General features: G+C 40.8%; 1 protein-coding gene across 1 annotated transcript in view; it reads left to right on the forward strand.

Moving 5' to 3' along the window:
- Window positions 1-19,893, forward strand: part of whrna (whirlin a) — a gene marked incomplete at its 5' end in the record, with an annotated part of 162,336 nt that overhangs the window by 106,615 nt on the left and 35,828 nt on the right. The window contains one exon of the mRNA XM_083984146.1: window positions 15,758-15,966. Coding sequence (XP_083840272.1) covers window positions 15,758-15,966 — 209 coding nt within the window. The remainder of the gene's footprint in view (window positions 1-15,757; window positions 15,967-19,893) is intronic.

Genomic DNA, 19,893 nt, shown 5'->3' on the forward strand with positions numbered 1-19,893 from the left:
CCGTCAGCCCTTTTGTAACTTTGTGATGACTCAGACATTCCCCAAGTCCCGCCCACCTGGACCCACCATGCAACCTTGCAAGATGTGATTTCTCAAAATCAGTTTATTTTTGTTTCATCACATTTAGAAGATTGTCCCTTCTGATTGGTTCACCGACCCGTGGGTTTCGAGAGCTTCCTGAGAGATGTAAAACTATGCTGAGATGGGTTTGTTCTTAAAACCACAAATACATCTTCTCTTGGATCAACATTTCAAATTAAACACAGGAGAAGTGGAAAAATTAAGGTTGTTTAATGACAGAAAATCATAGATAATAGAAAAGACCATAGAAAGACAGTGGTGCGTTCAGGTGGAACTCCATCTGTTATAGTAAAAGGCTGATTAAGCAAATTGATTTTCGGGGCCTGCATTAACCTCAACAGTTGTTCCCAGAAAGCTCGTATTTCTTGCTGAATGAGATTAAACTGATTGGTTATGGATGACCCACATTTGTGGTTTAAGTGGCCGTCACTTCGCTGTGTGACGACTCATTCTCAGCAGCACTGAGCTCACTGCGCAGCCAATCATAGAGGAGCTCTGTCGCACAGACTATTCTTTTGTTAAAACTGCTTTATTAAACAGAGCAGAGCCGAACAGGGAATAGACAATGAAAGTTCAACACAGAGTTTCCTGGAACGAACAATTTGGCAGGTAAACAGATAAAATGCACTGACTGCACAGAAAATCATCCCGAGGCTCTGACAGAAAGCAGCTTACAGATCTCGTGTGTAATTTATTCTGCGTATAATACACTCTAAAAACAGTAGATCTAACGGGAACATCCCTGATTATTGTGCTACACTCATGCTTTGTCCCTATTTCTTCTTTTTGTATATGTATTGTTGCTTCTTCATCAAATCCAGAAATTATCCTTTTTTTCCATTCTTCACAATCCTTGAAAGGATTCTTTTCTTTCTAAAGATTTACAGATTCAATACACAGTGATTAGAAAACAACAGACAGGAATTTTAATTCTGTTCTAACTTTCTTAGTTTTCAATGAGCCAAGCGATGAATCCCCTGAAATGTTTAACAGGATTATTGGTCAGAGTGGGTGATCAGCACACTGGTCTGTGATCCTATCAGGTGAGGTCTAAACTACTAAGACTCTCATTAAGAACTGTGTTCAGGGGAAAAGGTTTTAGATGCTGCTTAAAAAGGGAAATGTATCTAAAAATCTGACTTCATTCAGAGTCATGAGCTTGTTTGAACGAGATGGCAGCTGACGCTGAGCTGGAGGCCAAAGGCTCATCACTCACTTCTTTGTTTCACGGTCAAAGAGCTGCTTCTAAACCTGGCTCCTCTCTCTGCTGCTGAGGAAATGTGTCATTTCAGGAAACTTGTGGGAGATCAGGCTGTCAGGTCTCCGTCAACTGTACAAGGAGAAAAGAAACGTGATTTGCAGGCCCTGCTCTGTCATGTTAGTCATGTTCTTTCGGCCTTCCACTCTGTTGAGGATTATTTGTATGATATTTGGTCTTATGTACAAATAACAAGTCTTAACAATTAAATACATTTATACACTGACATAAAAAAAGTATTTAGAAATAACATTTGTCTGACTCCCCCCTGCTGACTCTCATTAATAGTGTTTTTATGTTGATGACATCTGTATTCACAACTATAAAAAATTGATAATTAAAAGAAACTTCATTTGGTTCAAATTTTCAATCGTTAAAGTGATTTGTCTTTATTCATTGGTAGAGTCTTGCATAGAAAAAAAATCAAATTCAGACCCTTTAGACATTGATGAATAAAAAGATTGTGCCGCCATGTTAGCAACTCAGTGGCTCTGTACTCAGGCTTCAATGTTACTGAAAGGGTTAGGCTCAAGGATAAAGTTTAGCATGCTAACATGCTGAGTTCTTTCTTAAGTATTTTGTCAAAAAGCAGAGTATCAGACAAATGACATAACATTTTTATAATGAAGTTTAAGTTAATGGTCAAAGTTATTACAATTCATCCTCTGTGGACCATGATTTTCTTTTTTCAAATTTCTCTTCAATCCAACCAGTAGTTGCTTTAATTTACTGGTGAAACACGAAAGTCAGGGATCCCTAAAGTCACTGGTAATTGTCCAGTGGAAACCATGAATGCCGGGATGACATTTTATGCCATCTATATAATAGTCTGGACCAAAGTGACTGAAATCACCCAGAGCTATGCCACTAGTGTGACTAAAAATACATCAGTGCATATCAGCAGACTTGCTCCCTCAGGGTGTCTAGATACATAATAAGGCCACACCAATTTAAGAAGGAGTCTGAACGGTCGTGAGCGACTGTGGGTTTAACAAAGGAAACACCCTGGGCAAACTACAGAACTACAGAGAAACCCTGTGTGTGGAAGATGAATAATTCATTGTTGAAGGTGATTTCACCTGTTAAACATCAGAAGATATAATGGAAATATTTAGCAGTGTTTAATCCGGATCAAGCTTTAATTTGTTTCCAATGAAAGTGAAAAGTAAGGAGATCCCCCGTTATTGTGTCATAACAGTGTGAAGTAAACTTCTTTGAGTTGATCACAACATTTTATAGATATAAAACAGTGAAAAGTTCATAAATGGTTACCTGTGGTGTGGCGCAGTTGGTAGAGCAGGCACCGCATATGCTGAGGCTACAGTCCTCGCTGCAATCTGCCCCTGTTCGAGTCCCGCATTGGGCGGCCCTTTACTGCATGTCATTCCCCCTCTCTCTGCCTCCCCATCTCCTGTCTCTCTATACTATACTAGCCAATAAAGGCAAAAAATGCTCAAAAAATGTTATACTTCACCTATCACCTGTAATAATAAGATACGCCATGAAACTTTCTACCCACCAGTTAAGCGCTGTTTAACACCAGATGCTATCCAATCGTTTTTTAATTTGCTCTTTTACAAACCTCACGGACTCAGGCTGATAATGATTTGTTTTTGTGAACTACCAACCACATGTCAGCTTGAATTCCTTTTTAAACCCCAATGACAAGAAGCAGAAAGATTTCCTGCTGGTCCGGTACACATGGCCCGACTCCTCACACTGATCTTAGCTTTGGGCTACTCCATATGATGTAGTTTAACACACCAGCGTGTGGTGGTGGAGGGATTATTTGATGCAGTCTGGATTCGTGAGTCATTAGTGTTCTCAGGCAGGATCAGTCCGTCAGGCTTAGCCACTCAGCTTTCACTCAACACGTCTTGTTTCACTGCACATCACTGCTGTCAGAGTTGCATCATCAGGTTGTTCTTCATGCTCAGCAGATCCTCTTGTTTTCAAACAGGACCAGTGGTGGAATGAATTCCAAAGACATTGATCAATATACAATATACAAATACATATTGTGTATTCTGTTTCCCTCTCTACACTAACACATACTCAAGGATAGGGCTGACCCGATTATCATATTTTGATAATCGAAGCTTTGCGGACATAAAATCGATTTAAATCGAAGCTTCGACGGCCGGGGGGGTGCGCGATCGTAACGTCTGACACGGGGCGGGGGGCGGGGGGATGACGGCGATGACGACCGTAATGGAGGGGGGGGGGGGTGCGCGATCGTAGCGGAAATAATTAAAGTATGGCAAACAAAAACTGCATATCTCCAAAATCAGGCAGGTCGCCTACCTAATGTCACAATATTGCCGATGAGAACTGGTGTCAAAAAGGAAAAAAGGAGCAAAACAAAAAAAAACGATCACAGACTTTCATGATCGAAGCTTCGAAGAAGCTTCAAATTTTTTGGGTCAGCCCTACTCAAGTGTAGCCGATGTCATATCTGGCCCTCTGCGTTATGTTTCTCACGGCCTGCCCTAGGTGGGGTTTGATCCCACGACCTCCCGCACCGGAGGCGACGATGCTAACCTCTTCGCCAAGAGGTTGACAACTGCTTGGCAGGTTGGTTAGCACGTCTTTTATGGGTGGAGTGAGTGCACATCCGTTACACAAGGATGAAACAAACAACAATAAACACTCATCGTTGATCATCAGGGAGGATAACATTTCAACCTGAACCGCATAAATTATTTTTATTTTATTTTATTTTTTATTGAACTTTGACTTTCACAGGTGGAATGGGACAGGTTCATATGTTCTACTTAATAATGCATGATTTTTTGTTTTCTCAAATAAATGAAATGATACAAATTCATAGTAATAATCACCTCAGTGGTTCTGTAAGTGACAAAGCTAAATGTTGTTTATGCTTATCAGTTGGCTCTTTCATCAGTGATCAGGGTAGCTGACTCTAGTTAGCAAAATTACACTGAACAAAAAACACAACACTTTTGTTTTTGCTCCCATTTTTCATGAGCTGAACTCAAAGATCTAAAACTTTTTCTATGTACACAAAAGAACTATTTCTCTCAAATATTGTTCACAAATCTGTGTTAGTGAGAACTTCTCCTTTGCTGAGATAATCCATCCACCTCACAGGTGTGGCACATCAAGATGCTGATTAGACAGCATGATTATTGCACAGGTGTTGCTTAGGCTGGACACAATAAAAGGCCACTCTAAAATATGTAGTTTTACTGTACTGGTGGTCCAGGGGGTCAGTAAACCAGTCAGTATCTGGTGTGACCACATTTGCCTCACGCAGGGCAACACATCTCCTTCGCATAGAGTTGATCAGGTTGTTGATTGTGACCTGTCGAGTGTTAATCCACTCCTCTTCAATGGCTGTGCGAAGTTGCTGGATATTGGCAGGAACTGGAACACGGTGTCGTATACGCTGAAGCAGAGCATCCCAAACATGCTCAATGGGTTCTCATTCAAAATGCCATCAATAAAATGCACCCGTGTTCGTTGTCCATAACATACACTTGTCCTGCCCATACCATAACCCCATGGACCACTCGATCCACAACGTTGACATCAGCAAACCACTCACCCACACAACGCCATACACTCTGCCATCTGCCCTGTGCAGTAAAGAGAACTCTCCAAAGACGACGAGCATGCAGATGAGCTTCCCAGAGACGGTTTCTGACAGTTTGTGCAGACATTCTTTGGTTATGCAAACCGATTGTTGCAGCAGCAACAGCTCTGGTGGACATTCCTGCAGTCAGCATGCCAATTGCACGCTCCCTCAAAACTTGCGACATCTGTGGCATTGTGCTCTGTGATAAAACTACACATTTTAGAGTTGCCTTTTATTGTGGCCAGCCTAAGGAACACCTGTGCAATAATCATGCTGTCTAATCAGCATCTCGATATGCCACATCTGTGAGGTGGATGGATTATCTCGGCAAAGGAGAAGTTCTCACCAACACAGATTTAGACAGATTTGTGAACAATATTTGAGAAGAAATAGACTTTTTGGGTATATAGAAAAAGTTTTAGATCTTTAGTTCAGCTCATAAAAAATGAGAGCAAAAGCAAAAGTGTTGTATTTATATTTTTGTTCAGTGTACAGTATTATAACTACTGTAGTAATATATTAAATGCAAAGATTTTATTACATTTACATTAAAGTCCATGTCCAGACATGTTCTAAACTGAGTAAATATCCTCTGCTGTGTTCAGCATGGTTTTCCCACATAAAAAGTGAAAACAGGGACTGTAAACTAACCTCATCTACTCCACTCTCTAGTCTATTTCATCACTGAACAATCTGCAGGTCTTGTGCCCCAAACACGACCACTGTTTACTCCAGGCTGAGAGGTCAAAGACCAGAGCGCATCAAGATAGTAAGAAGAGAAAACACCAGAGAGACCCAGCCATGTCTGAGCATCAGCAGACCCAGACTCAGGAATTTGTTGAAGGGATTATTGTGATCAAAATCAGTGACAAGAAGACAAATCAGAACGGTAAGCCTAGTTATTTGTTAGTGCTGTTTGTGAGCTTGTAACTGGCAGCTGCTCAAACAGTGTTATTGGCTGTGCAAACTCTCTATTGAAGGTTTTCAGACGTATTTATTTCCCACTCCCTGATCCCTGCACATTTACAGGGCTGGTTGTTTCGGTTTTGTAACATATTTTATCCCTGGCTGTCTAAAGCTGCTTTCAATAGTCTGTTGTTGTGTCGCTGCAGTTCAAGGTAGAAGCTCTCGGTCATGGCATCAACTGATTACTTCACTCGTGATCTTGTATTATACACCATGTGGATGTTAACAAGATTGAACACCTGATTGTCATTGGAGGAGTCTTTCAGAGGTATAATAATACACAGGTTACTGGTTGAAGGTACATTCTTTTTATTGTATATATTTCCAAAGCATCACAGTGTTATTTGACACAATATGTCTTGTCTACATTAAATAACCTTATACCTACTTGGTTTGAAGACATTATTAACTTTTAAAAGGTTTAGAGCTGACACTATTCATTTCTCTCCACGTTTTTCAAAGTGCTGTGTTGTTAAGAGTTTTAAGTAAGTGATGTGACAGAGGTCCGCAACTTGGTTACAAATTATCTGCTCCCTGGAGTGTTTCTGTCTGTGAGGAAAAATGCCGTGACCTTTTTAATAAAGCATCATACACTGAAGATCATTACACCAGAAAAACAGTCAATACTGTTAAGAGCTTTCTCTTTCTCTCAACAGAAAGTCTCGTCAGCGTTGTTAGGATGTGAGGTAACAGAAATGCAGGATGGACTGGCCGATGGGAACACCTGATGGTGAATAATTGCAGCGGAGCTTGGTAGATGGGCAGGAAGTGGGCAAAGGTGAAGAAATATAATTAGAGCAAATAAAGGAAAAGTGTGGCAGGGAAAGAGTGTATGAGGGAGATGTAGAGGCTGATGAGGAGGGAGAGACAAAGTAGGACAGCAGGAGGAAAGAGAGGATAGGGAAGAGAATGAAAGAGCAAGGATGGATAGCTGGAGGAGAAAATTATGTTTAATGAGAGGTACAGTCGACTGCTTAACTAGTAAAAGAAATCAAGAAATGACTTGTTGAAAGCTGCACAGATAATACTCAGCAATACAATGAAATGTAAAAGAGCCAGGGGGTCCAATTAAAGTTTAATCATCTCCAGTGAAGGTCTCAAGCTGAAGATAAATGTGTTGTATGGACTTGTAAGGACTTTTGCACACTCCATGTGTTCATCCCTCCATTCATTTGGAAAGCAGCTACAGTTCATCTACAAACTCTAATCTGTTACAACTTCTGCCCAGAGAGAAGACTAAGGTACGAGGATTTGGACGGATGCATGCGAGTCGATATCTAATCTCTCCACTGCTCCGCTCCCACTGCCAAGGGACCGAGGCAGAGAAGGAGAAACGTCATGAGATCTCAAGTATATGAGAGGCAACGACTGCAGACCGGCAGCCCACGCACTGCTCCTCACTTTTTCTAAAAAAGAAGTGTCCTGAATGATTGAACAGCTGTGATTGAGATAGATCACTTGAGACAGATTCAGAGCTGGTTAGAGACACACAGTTATAGTGCCTTGTGAATGTCCTTGACAGAGCTGAAGTTACCTTTATGAGTTCCCAGCAGAAAGATCCCACACAGACTGTACCTGACGTCGTCCAACAAACAACTACAGGGTTCACATTTGTACGTGTTTCCATCCTCTACAGTTATTTGCTAATTCTCAGTCAGCTGTCAATCTGCAGGTGCACACAATGACGTCATAAGTGTGACGACAAAAAGGTAAAGAAAAGAGAGAAGATAATGGAGAGATTTAAAGAAAGATTACAGTACATTGCAGATGTCCAGTGGTCTTGGAAGAGTTATGATAACAGCCATGTCACGTGACACCAGTCAACTGACAAAACCAATTTATGTAATGCACATATATACAAAACTTCAACCACATTAAGTTTTTAGATCTGTTTGCTTTGTTTATGCGGCTTTAACTTTGAAATATCCATCAACAGCCACTGCAGAGGAGATAAAGGACAATTTATTCTTGTCGGTAGTAGTCACAGCAGCTTCCAATGATTTTCACCCCTGGGACTGGTTCCACAAAGAGACTCAATCTAGTAAATAGTCAGACTTCAGTGGTCTGCTCCAGGAAGTGGGTTTAAGGAATTATCTGAATGACTCTGCTGAGTAAAAGCCAGACAAAATGATGGAGTCTCACTCAGCTAAGTTCTCTGGGCAACTCAGACAGATGTCAACTTTACACCCTAAAACAAAGACTGGTCATAACACAGACTGCACGTGTTAATATGCCTCTTTTCTTTCTTGCAAACTGTTTATCATTAAGCTCTTATACATTGTGCAGCACGTTGTGATGAATAGTGACTGTTGTTGCAGTAAAAACTGGTTGTGATGTGGCCTTTGTGCAGGGTGAGTAAGTTTTTAGGCTTAACATTAATCTCTAGCTCTTTTCAAATCTCTCCCTCATATTGGATTACACTTCCCAAAAAGGGGAAAAACATTACAATGGCCCTGTCTGATAAGGGGTTGAATGAATTGCTATGGTTTTTTCTCTTTCTAGAAAGATGAATCAAAACAGACAGACTGATCAAAGGGATTTTTTTTTTTAAATCAGAGAAAGAACAAAACATCCTGGACCTAAGCCACTGTGTCAGAGATTATTGTAAACACTCCCCATAACCACTTAGATAAGGGTGAGAAACTAATATCTAATGACATCTGGCATTAATACCATTTGTGACACATTCTGAGTGTGAACTGCTAGATTCAGATCAGTTGTGGATTTATGTGAACACAGTGTGATAAGTCTCAACAGCAGGACAAAGGGAGACAGTGCTATGGAAAGAAAAGGAAGCATTTAAGTGATGGAGGCACCAAAAGGCCAGATAAAACTGCTTCACTTCTTAATGTAGCTTTAGAGATCAGCGGTCCGGAGCTGCCACTTTATCCCTCTATCTCCCCTCGGCGTGCCCCTCCATTCAGCCCTGAGCCGTCTGACCCAGGCTGTTCGTCACACAACGCTGATAGTGTCAAAGGAGTCACTGACAATAGTTCTGATCAAATGGTTCAAGTAATACAAGTCCAGGGGAGTGTAATGGTCCATCTGCTCATCTCTCTGCTGTCTGCTGTCACTGCTCTACAGCAGATGTCATAGTCTGTGTTTATACTGTACAAGACACATTGGCAATTTATGAAATGTTGCAGCGGATGAATGAACACATGGCTATTGTGTATTCATGGATTACAAATAATAATATGCCATATTTCATTTGACTTCATAACATTTTTTTAATTGTCAGGCACTAAAAAGCTTAGTTTAGTTTATTGTTGTACGACATGGCACACGATCATTATCATATCCTTGTATCACTGGGATGTCTGATTCAACTAGGCCGTTTCTGTTCACTCTGTGGGAGAAAGCAAATAAGTTAGTCTAGACATTTTACAACATTTAATAGACTTAAAGGGATAGTTCAGGCCCATTGCCATAATCCCTTTAGTTTTAGCAGTAGGTTCGTTACCTTAATTGTCGGTGCAAGTTATTTTTAGAACGGCGGAGCAGAGCCACGAGCTGCTCAGAGCTGCGCTACAGAGGCTAATGGGATTTCTTGGTTTCCCTCATCAAACTCATCAAATACAAAATCCAACAACTCCAAAATGCTCTGATGGACAAGTTGTGACCTGCACATTCACCACGCTATGAGATAATAACACAACGTTACGAGACAGAGTTGTTTTCGAGATAAATTCATGCAAAACCGCTGATGCGTGTTCCCGTCGGGGACAGTTTTTCGGCAAACAGTCTCTGCATTTGCCTCTACTACTACTCAACTATAGGGATTATGGCAATGGGCCAATTTGCCAAAATGTTGAACTATCCCTTTAACAACATGCAGCCTATAGTGCCACTTGGAAAAAAAAACAACCAAAGATGGCCTTACTTATACGTAAAGCTGCTTGACTAAAAACTGATTACATACTGTGAATCATCAGTACGTACACTTTTATGAAAGTACTAATTTTTCCATGAATCGGAAACAACATACTGGAAACAAATTGTAATTCGGTGTGAAACTATAGCCGTTGTTGAGGCGACCAGATATCTGTGCCACCCTCCTGGTGTTGTGATCACAAAGTCATCTCATGAAGGCAGAAAGAAGAGAGAGCTGAGGAAAGAGCCAGAATATATTTTTAGGGTCAATTAGTCTGAGCAGAAGAAGACAAGAATATGATTCATCACTTATCACTTGCCAAGCGATGCACTTTAATTTGCATTTAAATCTGCCTACAAATGGACAGGATCTTTTTCTTTTAGGGATTATTTGTAAGGCAGAGAGAGATGATAATTGTTGGTGGTGCTGCAGTTTTTTTTTTTCTTCTTTTATATTTTTGTTCCTAACTGAGCAACTTCTATTCCAGAGTTTACAGCTTTAGTGGCATTATCATCGTGGATTACGCCGCAGAGTTTATAGACTAATCTGCCTGCTGATTAAAGTGTTGCACTCTCTCCTCTGATGCTGCCATTACTGCGGTGACATAGTCCAGCAAAATGCAGGTTCACTGACATTATGAAGTAGATGGCTGAACTGATCCCAGTAATTGCCCCTTCCCTTTGATGAATGAGAGTGGCCTGCAGTGTGTGACTGTGGATGTTAGCTCAGCCTGAGAACATTAGTCTGAAATTAGTTCTGACTTTGTGTTCAGCCAGTGGATCCTGGAAAAGATGTAAATCTAAGAAGGAGAGAGGGGGAAAAAAAACCCTGCATTATGTAGTTTCTAGAATAAATAAATAAATAAATAAAAGCCTCAGTTGTTTCCTTAAACAGCTGGTCGTTGTAGTTTTATTGTTCACAGACATGTAAATGGGACACTGGGGACTATTATTCTAGGAAGATACATTTGAGGCTCTGGTGAGTGTTAAAGACAGCAGGGAAGTGTGTTAGGGAATCAAAATGAAGTGCTGTATTTGGTACACAGTAATACAATGTGAAATATTGATGGTTATATTTTATATATCAGGATGCACTGGTAAATTCTGTATAAAAGCTGGTCATACCCTTCATATGTGACACATGTGAGTGACGACAGCTTGTTTACTTCTACATATTTCCATAGATTTGTCTCAAAAACCACAGAAGCTCTCTTGTCTGGTCCTGGTGAATCTCCAGTCACATGCAGGTGTGTGCTCACAGCTGCAGTGAGAATCATCTTGGACATCCCAGGTTTGTAATTGGGAGAGTTTCAGTAAAACTGTGAGGCATGCATGTCACCACGGTCAGTGGAGCTCCAACTCCTCCTGCCGCCTCAGTTGTTTTCCTCTCCCTCCGTATGAAGAATGTGTTATTATTGCGAAGCAGCATTGATTAGAGTTTTAATCGTAAACACCATGGCCACTGCTTGTTGTTTAATTGCCCAGAATGCCGCGATGCTGGAGCGCCTCTGGTGCGACACAGAGATTGATCATGAAAAAATGAAGTGGTTGTGGCTCAGGACAGGGCCCATCTACTCTCAAATAGAGGCATAATGAGAGAGAGAGAAAGGGAGAGCGGAAGTGCAAGATGATGATGGCAGGAGATGCAGCAGCACAGTGAGCACGTTCCTTTATGGAAGAGAACAACAAGTAGCTTATGAAGGAGATCGTGTTCTGAGGTATTGATGATCTGTCCTAAAACATTAGGATAATAAAAAAGTATAGTGGAAGATTAATATTGAATATTGACGTTATCTGTTATGCTGGGCTGTAATTACCAGTGTGGTTTTAAATGAGGCCAGCAGGGTCATAAAACTTCATCAGCAAGTAATAAGAGCCAGAATCAAAGTGTGTTCATTTGTCACAGACAACAGGTGCAATAATGTGACTTGATTAAATGCTGCTGACACGCCGTGCTTCAGACCGCTGAACAAAATACAATATGGACTGACTTTTTAATTTCTCTACATAAAACCAACTGAGAGGAAACAGAAGACAACAAGTAACTTTAAAGTGGCTGCTTCATATTCTACTCACGCAAAAAAAAAAAAAAAAAAGCCAGAAATAAAACTAAAGAAAAGGAAAGAGTGGGTGTACCGGGAGTGTACGAAACTTCAGCATCCACCAGTCTGATTCTACACCCTGCTGCATATCACCCCCCCCCACACTCTCCATCACCATGGCAACTAATAGACCTTTTTTCACAGCAGACGTTTTGACTTGTCATAGCAGGAGAAGCACAGGTGTTAGTGATAACATTAACGACGGCTCTGTTCCATTAAAGTGTCGCGGTAAGAAGTGACAGTGTGACGGAGCCGCGCCGGGTCCCTGAAACCCACTCGGTAGAATTTCATCATTTACACCTGCGCGCCCCCACTGTGACATTTCTACATGCACATAAGAACGCTACGGGGTGCACGTGGATCAGAGAAGACATTTAATTGATTCATTTACGTATCAGGTTCTTTCTAGAAGCAGCTCAAGCAGCAGTTACAGCCTCAAATCCTCTTGCGTGAGTCTCTACAAACTGTATACACCTAGCTGGATTTAGCCATTTTTCCCTGCTCTTTCTGGGAAATCCTAGCAGGCCCATTGGATGGATGATACAGGTGTATCATAAGGCCACTGCAGCATTTTCTTGACTGTGTGTTTCAGGTCCATGGTCCATGTCACTGAAAGGTGAACTTTGACCCCTGTCTGAGGATGTGAGCAGGTTCTTTTCAGTGACGTCTGGGTATTTAGCTCCTTCAGTCATGTTGCCTCTGACCCTGCTCCGCTTGATCACATCACAGTGTTGCACTTTTCACTGAGGCGTCGATAAAGACTCTGCAGAGCACTGAAGTTACAAATGGTCACTGGACCTTGACCAAAGCTCGTCTGGCCAGGCAGTCACTGACCGTACTGCTTCAGTTTCAGAGTCATAGGCTGCAGCCACTCCCTCATTCACTTATTCACTGCTCCACATTTACTGTAGTTTAATCCTTAAGTTAGTGTTAATTCATATGGCACAAAATGACAACAGAAGTTAGCTCGAGGCCCTTTTCCAATAGAGTAGGCCCAGGATGCTCTTCATAATATTGATGGCAGAGAGAGAAGGAGAGGAATAATGATAATGATGATTGTAATAGTAACAATGATAATTATTATTATTATAATAACAGCCGCCCAGTGGTGTACACAAAAGTGAGCAGTGAAATCAGCAAAATAATTGAAAGCAATTTGTGTGATCACTAAGTGAGGTGTTGCGCAGCTGTCATTTTTCTTCTGCATTGTGTAAGCAGAAGCTGGCAAATTAATAACTAAAAGATTTCATTCAGTTTGGATGAAAAATGTGAAACAGTTAAGCAGGACTCTAAATACTTTGACAGGAAAGTACGGTAGTTTCCACTGTTCACTGTTTATTTTGCAGAAATCTCAAATAGCATTTTAAGAAACATAATAGGGCTGGGACGATATGCTTTTCTCCCGATTCGATTCTTCTACGATTTTTTGGATGGCGATTCGATTTAAATTGCTCTCGATTTTTAGTCTGCATTTTTAACATTTATCTGCACACAAATACTGTAGAAGCCTATAAATTAACATACTCCATTATAAAGTGAACTTAAACCCTTTTCAAAGCCTGTACTCCCTGTATGTAAAAGAGGCTAACAAATACACATTGCACAATATTTTAAAAAATTAAAAAAAAAAAAAATTCGATTTTTGAAAAAAAAATCGATTTAAAAATCGTCAAAAAAGATATTGCGATATCTATGTGAATCGATTTTTTCTCCCACCCCTAAAACATAACATTCACACATTGGCTGAACATAGTTTGGAGAAAGCTGTCTGTGACTGTGCGCACACTTCAACTGTACAACAGCTTCATGGAGACAAAAAAATATGTGGTAATGTAATGATTTTCATGAAGTGTCTCAAGTGGGAAGTTCATGTATCTTTAAGTGACAGTGATAGCAATAGACAGGATGGTGTGTCTGTGTATCTGTGTCAGCCATGTGTGTTCTCAGACTGTGTCAACTCCAAGTGAAAGTGAAATAAACGGCTCTGAGCTCACATGAAACTGGGCTTCAAGGTTGTCAAATGCTGTAAAAAGTCAATAAGAAACAGATAATTGACTCTTTTTAGTGGCTTTATGTTGTGCATACAGCTGGAACAAACAGCTTGTAATCTGTCTTAAAATCTGTCTCTCATCCCTGAGGATTCAGCTCAGCCTGACAGCACGAATAAGAAGTGTTTGCTGTGGCAGGAGTGTGTGTGTGTGTGTGTTCTCTCACTATAGTGGCGCTTGTTAGCATGGATTGATTGATTGCATTTTTAAGTACAGCTTTGATTATGTGCCTCTTATTTGCAATTAAATGGCCCCTACCACAAATGATTACACATTGTGCCATTGCAGGGGCTGATAAAGGTGGAGGTTTATGTGGAGGTGCTGCACTGTGTGTGCATTAGCAGTAACATATCTGCTGCAAGGGCACCTCAGGTTGTTGGAAAAGACCCAAGAAACTGAAACATATGAGATTGTGAATGTCTAGTTTGCATTTTCTGCTGCTCAGAGAGAGAGAATGCTGAAATGACTGTGAGCCATGGTTGGATGGCCACGGTAAATTGGGAATAAAACAAAAAAGGCAGAAAATGACATTTAGAGAGTTTTATAAAATGCTAAACACTATATCAAGTCTAAATGCCAGATAAATTAATGTTCGATAGCAGCAACTCTGTGCTGTTTTGCAAAGGGGGAGTGGTGAGCCCCTCCTCCCTGACTAATTTGTTATACAACCATAGTGACAGTTACAGTTAGGGGAGTAAATAAAGTGAAAGGCACCAAGATGACCTGACTACCTGACATTTATTTCTTTACCTAAGGGGATACAAGTTTTCTGCAGTATGACTTTCACATTATTGGTCACTTATAATATAAAATGTTGAAGCTGAAACCTTTTACAGTGTGTTGTGTGCTGATTGATGAGCTCTCTGCTCAGGCACAGAAATATTGGAAGTGGTGCACAACTCTATCACAGAGATAGGAGGAGACTTTATTAATCTCAAAGGGACATTAAAGTGTTCCAGTAGCTTACATTCAAGAGAGGCACAAATAAATAAAACGGAAATAAAAAATATAATACACATAGATAAAACTGGCATTATCTACAATGGGAATATAAATAGAAAAGGTGTACAGTATTTGTGTTTGTGTCATATGTTTCCAAGTACAGCAGAAATATATGTTGGATTGTCCACAGCAGTGAATTACCTATGCAGTGTCACACAGCACTATGCAGCATTTGGCCAGTGTGGTATAACACTAGATGTCGGGCTGTGGTAGACGGCATGGCAGCTGAGCAGTAAGTCAGTCAGTGCAGGTGTAATACAAATGAATTAGTCCAGAGTGGTTGGATAGAGAAGTCAGAGATACCAGTGAGGTTCAGCCAAGCGAGGCGGACATTCAGATCCAGAGCAGTGGGGCAGGAGGTGAGATGGTGCTTCAGCTTCATGAGTACAGATGAGGGTCTCTGATACACCTCAGAGAGTCGACCTTGTCCAAGGTGGGCTTTGGTTTGGACTCCATTATACTCCCGCCTGCAGGCTCAGCCCCCCTGATGGGATGTGAAACTACATATGAAAGCGTTTTCAATTACATATTAAACAGTTCTGTTCTTGAACCCTTCTGCGATCACGCTATACTTTCATCTTTGTGTAATTATTTCTGCTCGTTGCCTAACCTGAGAGATCCACAGCTTCCAACAAGAAACCTACAACCTCATTATCTCTCTCTGATCCATTCAATAATGTATACGCCTCCACCACCTCCATCCGTTACATCACCCATCTGTGACCCTCGATCCATGAACCTGTGTATGTGACAGTGTCTGCCTGGTCCGTCCTCACTACCTTGCTCAGCCCCTCCCGCCACGCCTCTCTGTTCCCTTCCTCCCCTGCAGGTCGGAGACCAGATCCTGGAGGTGAACGGCCGCAGCTTCCTGAGCATCCCGCACGACGAGGCCGTCAGGGTCCTCAAGTCATCGCGCCACTTGATGATGACGGTGAAAGACGTGGGCCGCCTGCCCCACGCCAGGACGGTGGTGGGAGAGACCAAGTGGATCGCCAGCTCACAGATCGCTGAGAGCTCGGCCAACAGCAGCGTGGCAGGGTGAGTCTTCAATGCCTCCCCTCCCCCACAAAAAAAAAGAAAAACTTAAATTCGTACTAATTATTTGACTTTCTTCAAGAGATTAACTTTTACATTGTGTCATTTCTAAGGTTACGAAAACAAACTGTCATATCGTGATGAATGCAGAATTATTATCAACTCACAAAAAGGAGCTAAATGAAAGAAATAAAAAGTAATAAATGTAACCCCCCCCCTTCCTCCAAACCAAAGCTAAACACATAAATCAAACTCTTTTTTTTCACACTGATCTTGTGTGACGGGAAAATAAATAAATAGTGGAATCAAAAGAAACACAATTCAAGCCAAGGGAAATTAAAAAATGGTTTGGAATTTAAAGCAGAAGTAAGCGATCCGGTCGTTTTGGCTAATGCTGCGTTCCAGGCAGGCTTTTGAAACCGTAAATTACAGCTTCAAGTCACAACTTACGACTTTGTAGCGTTCCAGGCAACCCACTCGTGTTTTTCCGACCTGTTTTACCTGTGAAAGTCACTATAACGGCCACTCGTAACTTCCGACCCGTGAACTCATACCAGATCGAACTGGTACGACTTCACAGGTCGGAAAAACATGAGTTACGGGCTGCCTTGAACGCACCATAACAGTCCTCGTCCCTACGTCACCGCATTCACGGCGTCCCTTGGCTGCACACACAGCCCTGCATGCCGTTCTCTCTCCTTATTGGATAAAAACTGTAGGATACGAGAAATGTTTTCTCCTCGGCTCAGAGCAGAGCAGAGTGACTGACAGACCCGTGTTTCGGTCCAAACACTCTATAGAAGTGATTGCTGTCGGAAGATAGAACTATTTAAGACTTATATTAACACAAATATATCACTTACTTCTGCTTTAAGCAAAAAAATATAAATTTGCTTTCTTAACATTAACAGCTCCATAATTCTCCCCCTCAGCCATAACATTACCTGAGACGGTTAGCCTAGCTTAGCAAAACAGCTTGCCTGGGTTTGTCCAGTGGCAACAAAAGGCACCTGCCAGCAGCTCTAAAGCTCAACACCTAACATGTTAAATCTCATTTGTTTAATCTGTACAAATACCAAAGTGTGAAATTGGCATCGTGCAGGGATTACAAGCCCCCCCACCTTGTTTCAAGGTTCTGTTTCCTCTGAAGAAGTGAGAGTGGTATTGATCTTCTCATCTCACTGTCAGCAGAAATCAAATCAAGATATTTCCCATGTTGAACTAGTCCTCCAAGCCTCCATTATCCACAATATCAATAGAAGCCTGGTCTTATTTGTAACACAAATGGACTGAAGCCAAATGGATTATAAATACACACACCAGCAACAAGAGAGAAGTGATATTGCAGATGTCCCATTAAGTAATCAAAAACAGTCCAGGTCAGCACTGAAGAAGTACTGATGAACTGAATTCAGTGAATTTGCCTCCAGGATTTAGACTGCAACCAGTCATTGGTCCACGAAACAGTTCATTAAGTGAACACTGAAGAAATGTGTCCCTTTGTTGTGAAGACAGTATCTCAGGAACAGTATGCAGCTAAAGGGAATCTCTTCAAATTTGTCACAAATATCCTTTTGCCCTCAACGATCAAAGGTTAAAGGTCAAGGTCACTGTTTTATATGGGATATTTAATTAGGACACAATTAAACACAGATGTCTAAGGATAAAATGATAATGTATTTATATTATATATCTAGACAGTCAATGGTCAATGTCTCTGTGACATCAGGAAGGGAAAACTGTAACCATAAGGCCCACCTCTTTCTACACAGAAAATCCACAGGAATCAATAAGGGAATTGGAAAAGAATCAGATCAATAATCATGATGACATTCATATAGACAAAATCTATCCCTCAAAGTGAACGATGAAAAGTGGAACATGAGAAGAGCTTGGGACCTGAGAGCAGAGCAGCAGGAAAAAGACTTCACAGAGCTTCAGTAATGAAGTGAATCCTCAGAAAATCATCCTCCTCTTCTCAGGATGAAGGAGACGCCACAGTCTTAAACCGTCTAATGTGATCAGACGTCTGTCTCTGCGATGGCTGCACTCACTCTCAGCCTTTTTGCAGAAGAAGATGCAGCTCTGTTGGAAACCTGCCAGAGCTCTTCTCAAAATGCCACACCTGAGCAACTCATCTGCAGCTCACAACCTGGAATAAATGTGATCCCTAACAACCAAATTAAAGTCTGATTATAAATGCCAGACTAATTTACTCATCAACTCTATAACACCCAACACAACAGACCAACAAGTCAGAACTTGTAATTCCTTTCCTCTCTTCCAAAACAAACAGTACTATAAAAGGTATTTAACATTTACATTGCCGATTCACTTCTTCTGAACCTCCCCAAAGGCGTCTTGTCATGGTTATTACAGCGTTTGGTGTACAGGCAGCACAGCTGAGACAGATGGTTGCTCTCTGTTTGTGTTCATGTTTTACTCTCCTGCGTCTCCAGGGTTTTTCCTGTTGTGCCACTCTTATTTCAGTGAATTAACATGAATGACATGATGAATTTTCATGATTCCCAGTGTATTTAATTTTAATTTCAAATTTCAAAATGTAAAAATTGGAAAATGCAGCATGAGAAATGTGAAAAAAGTTGACTGATTCGACAGATCAAATAATGTTACTGAAGAAATTTCTCTTCTCAGCCTGTCTTTAGTGACTTTACAGCGTACATTTCCATAAATTCCATAAATAAATTTCCATAAATTCATAAGTTGTGTTTCACTTTCATAAAATGTTGAGAAATAGTATGGGATACACACCAGGAGGCATGTAAAAAAAAAGGATCACCCCGAGGTGATGTTTCACTAATCATTTTCTGTCTTCATTGCACGTTGCATTAACTTATGTAAATTCCAAAAATAAAATTGTATTATCCATGGATTTATTTCATATTCATCCCCATATGAATAAGACAACTTTCACAAAGAGTAGACAAGTTGACATGTTGGGGGATTTTGCATTTTTAAATACTGTTTTACTGACAAACCAGCTTTTTTCTGTTTGTGTTACTGCCATGTTACATATTTTAAATCAGTGAAATTACACAGCTTTGCACATTAACAGTATTTAATTTAGAATCTTGTCCTTTAAGAGTGTCAATTATCGAACACTTCACAGAACAGCCAGAGAAAAGACATTTCAAGATCTTGGGGAAAAAAATAGATAAAAAGATAAATAAAAAAGGAGAATAACTGGCTGAGCTGGCCTCAAAGGTCAACAAGGCTAATTGAATTTAAATCCCAGAACAGGTTCCCATGCTGAGCTTAATGTACCATTGTAGGTAGAGACTGGTTTTTGGCTGTTTTTTAGACAGACTTAGGATTAAATACATATTTTATATATTGTTTCTGGCCCTGAAGGCAGCACTTTAAGCTGTCACATTTACTGATTGGATTTAGAGCCGGTTACTTCATGGGCACTTGAGGGTATAAAGACATGCTGGAATCATTTCACTCAGGAAGGAGAGGACAGAGCTAGAAAAATGACACACATTTCAAAAATACCCCCTTTTGTGCATTCAAAGAGAGTGTGTGTTGGTGTTGGTTTGTGACATGCATTTCAATGTCCATGCTTTAATTTTAGTGAGAAGCCTGACATGCACATTTCACATTTTCCTGTAGAGAGGCCTGTGTGTGCAGCAGCTTCTCCCACAGCGCTGAGGAACACGAAAACCATGACAAAGATTTAAAATCTGTGCTATTGTGTATTTATCAGCCGGCGATAAAAGAGAAATATATTCAAAAAGACGAAATGCTGTCAGTCAAGATATTTCAAATCCTCTTTTCTGTTCCCAGCACCAAAACATGTAAAAAAAAAATATAAATAACTCATCATATATTGTGTGTGTGTGTGTGTGTGTGCGCGTGTGTACTTTTGTGCGCGTGTGTGTAAGTCATCAGATGCAGGTCATAAATAAG

This window comes from Trachurus trachurus (genome assembly GCF_905171665.1).
Source record: "Trachurus trachurus genome assembly, chromosome: 12".
NCBI lineage: Eukaryota > Metazoa > Chordata > Actinopteri > Carangiformes > Carangidae > Trachurus > Trachurus trachurus.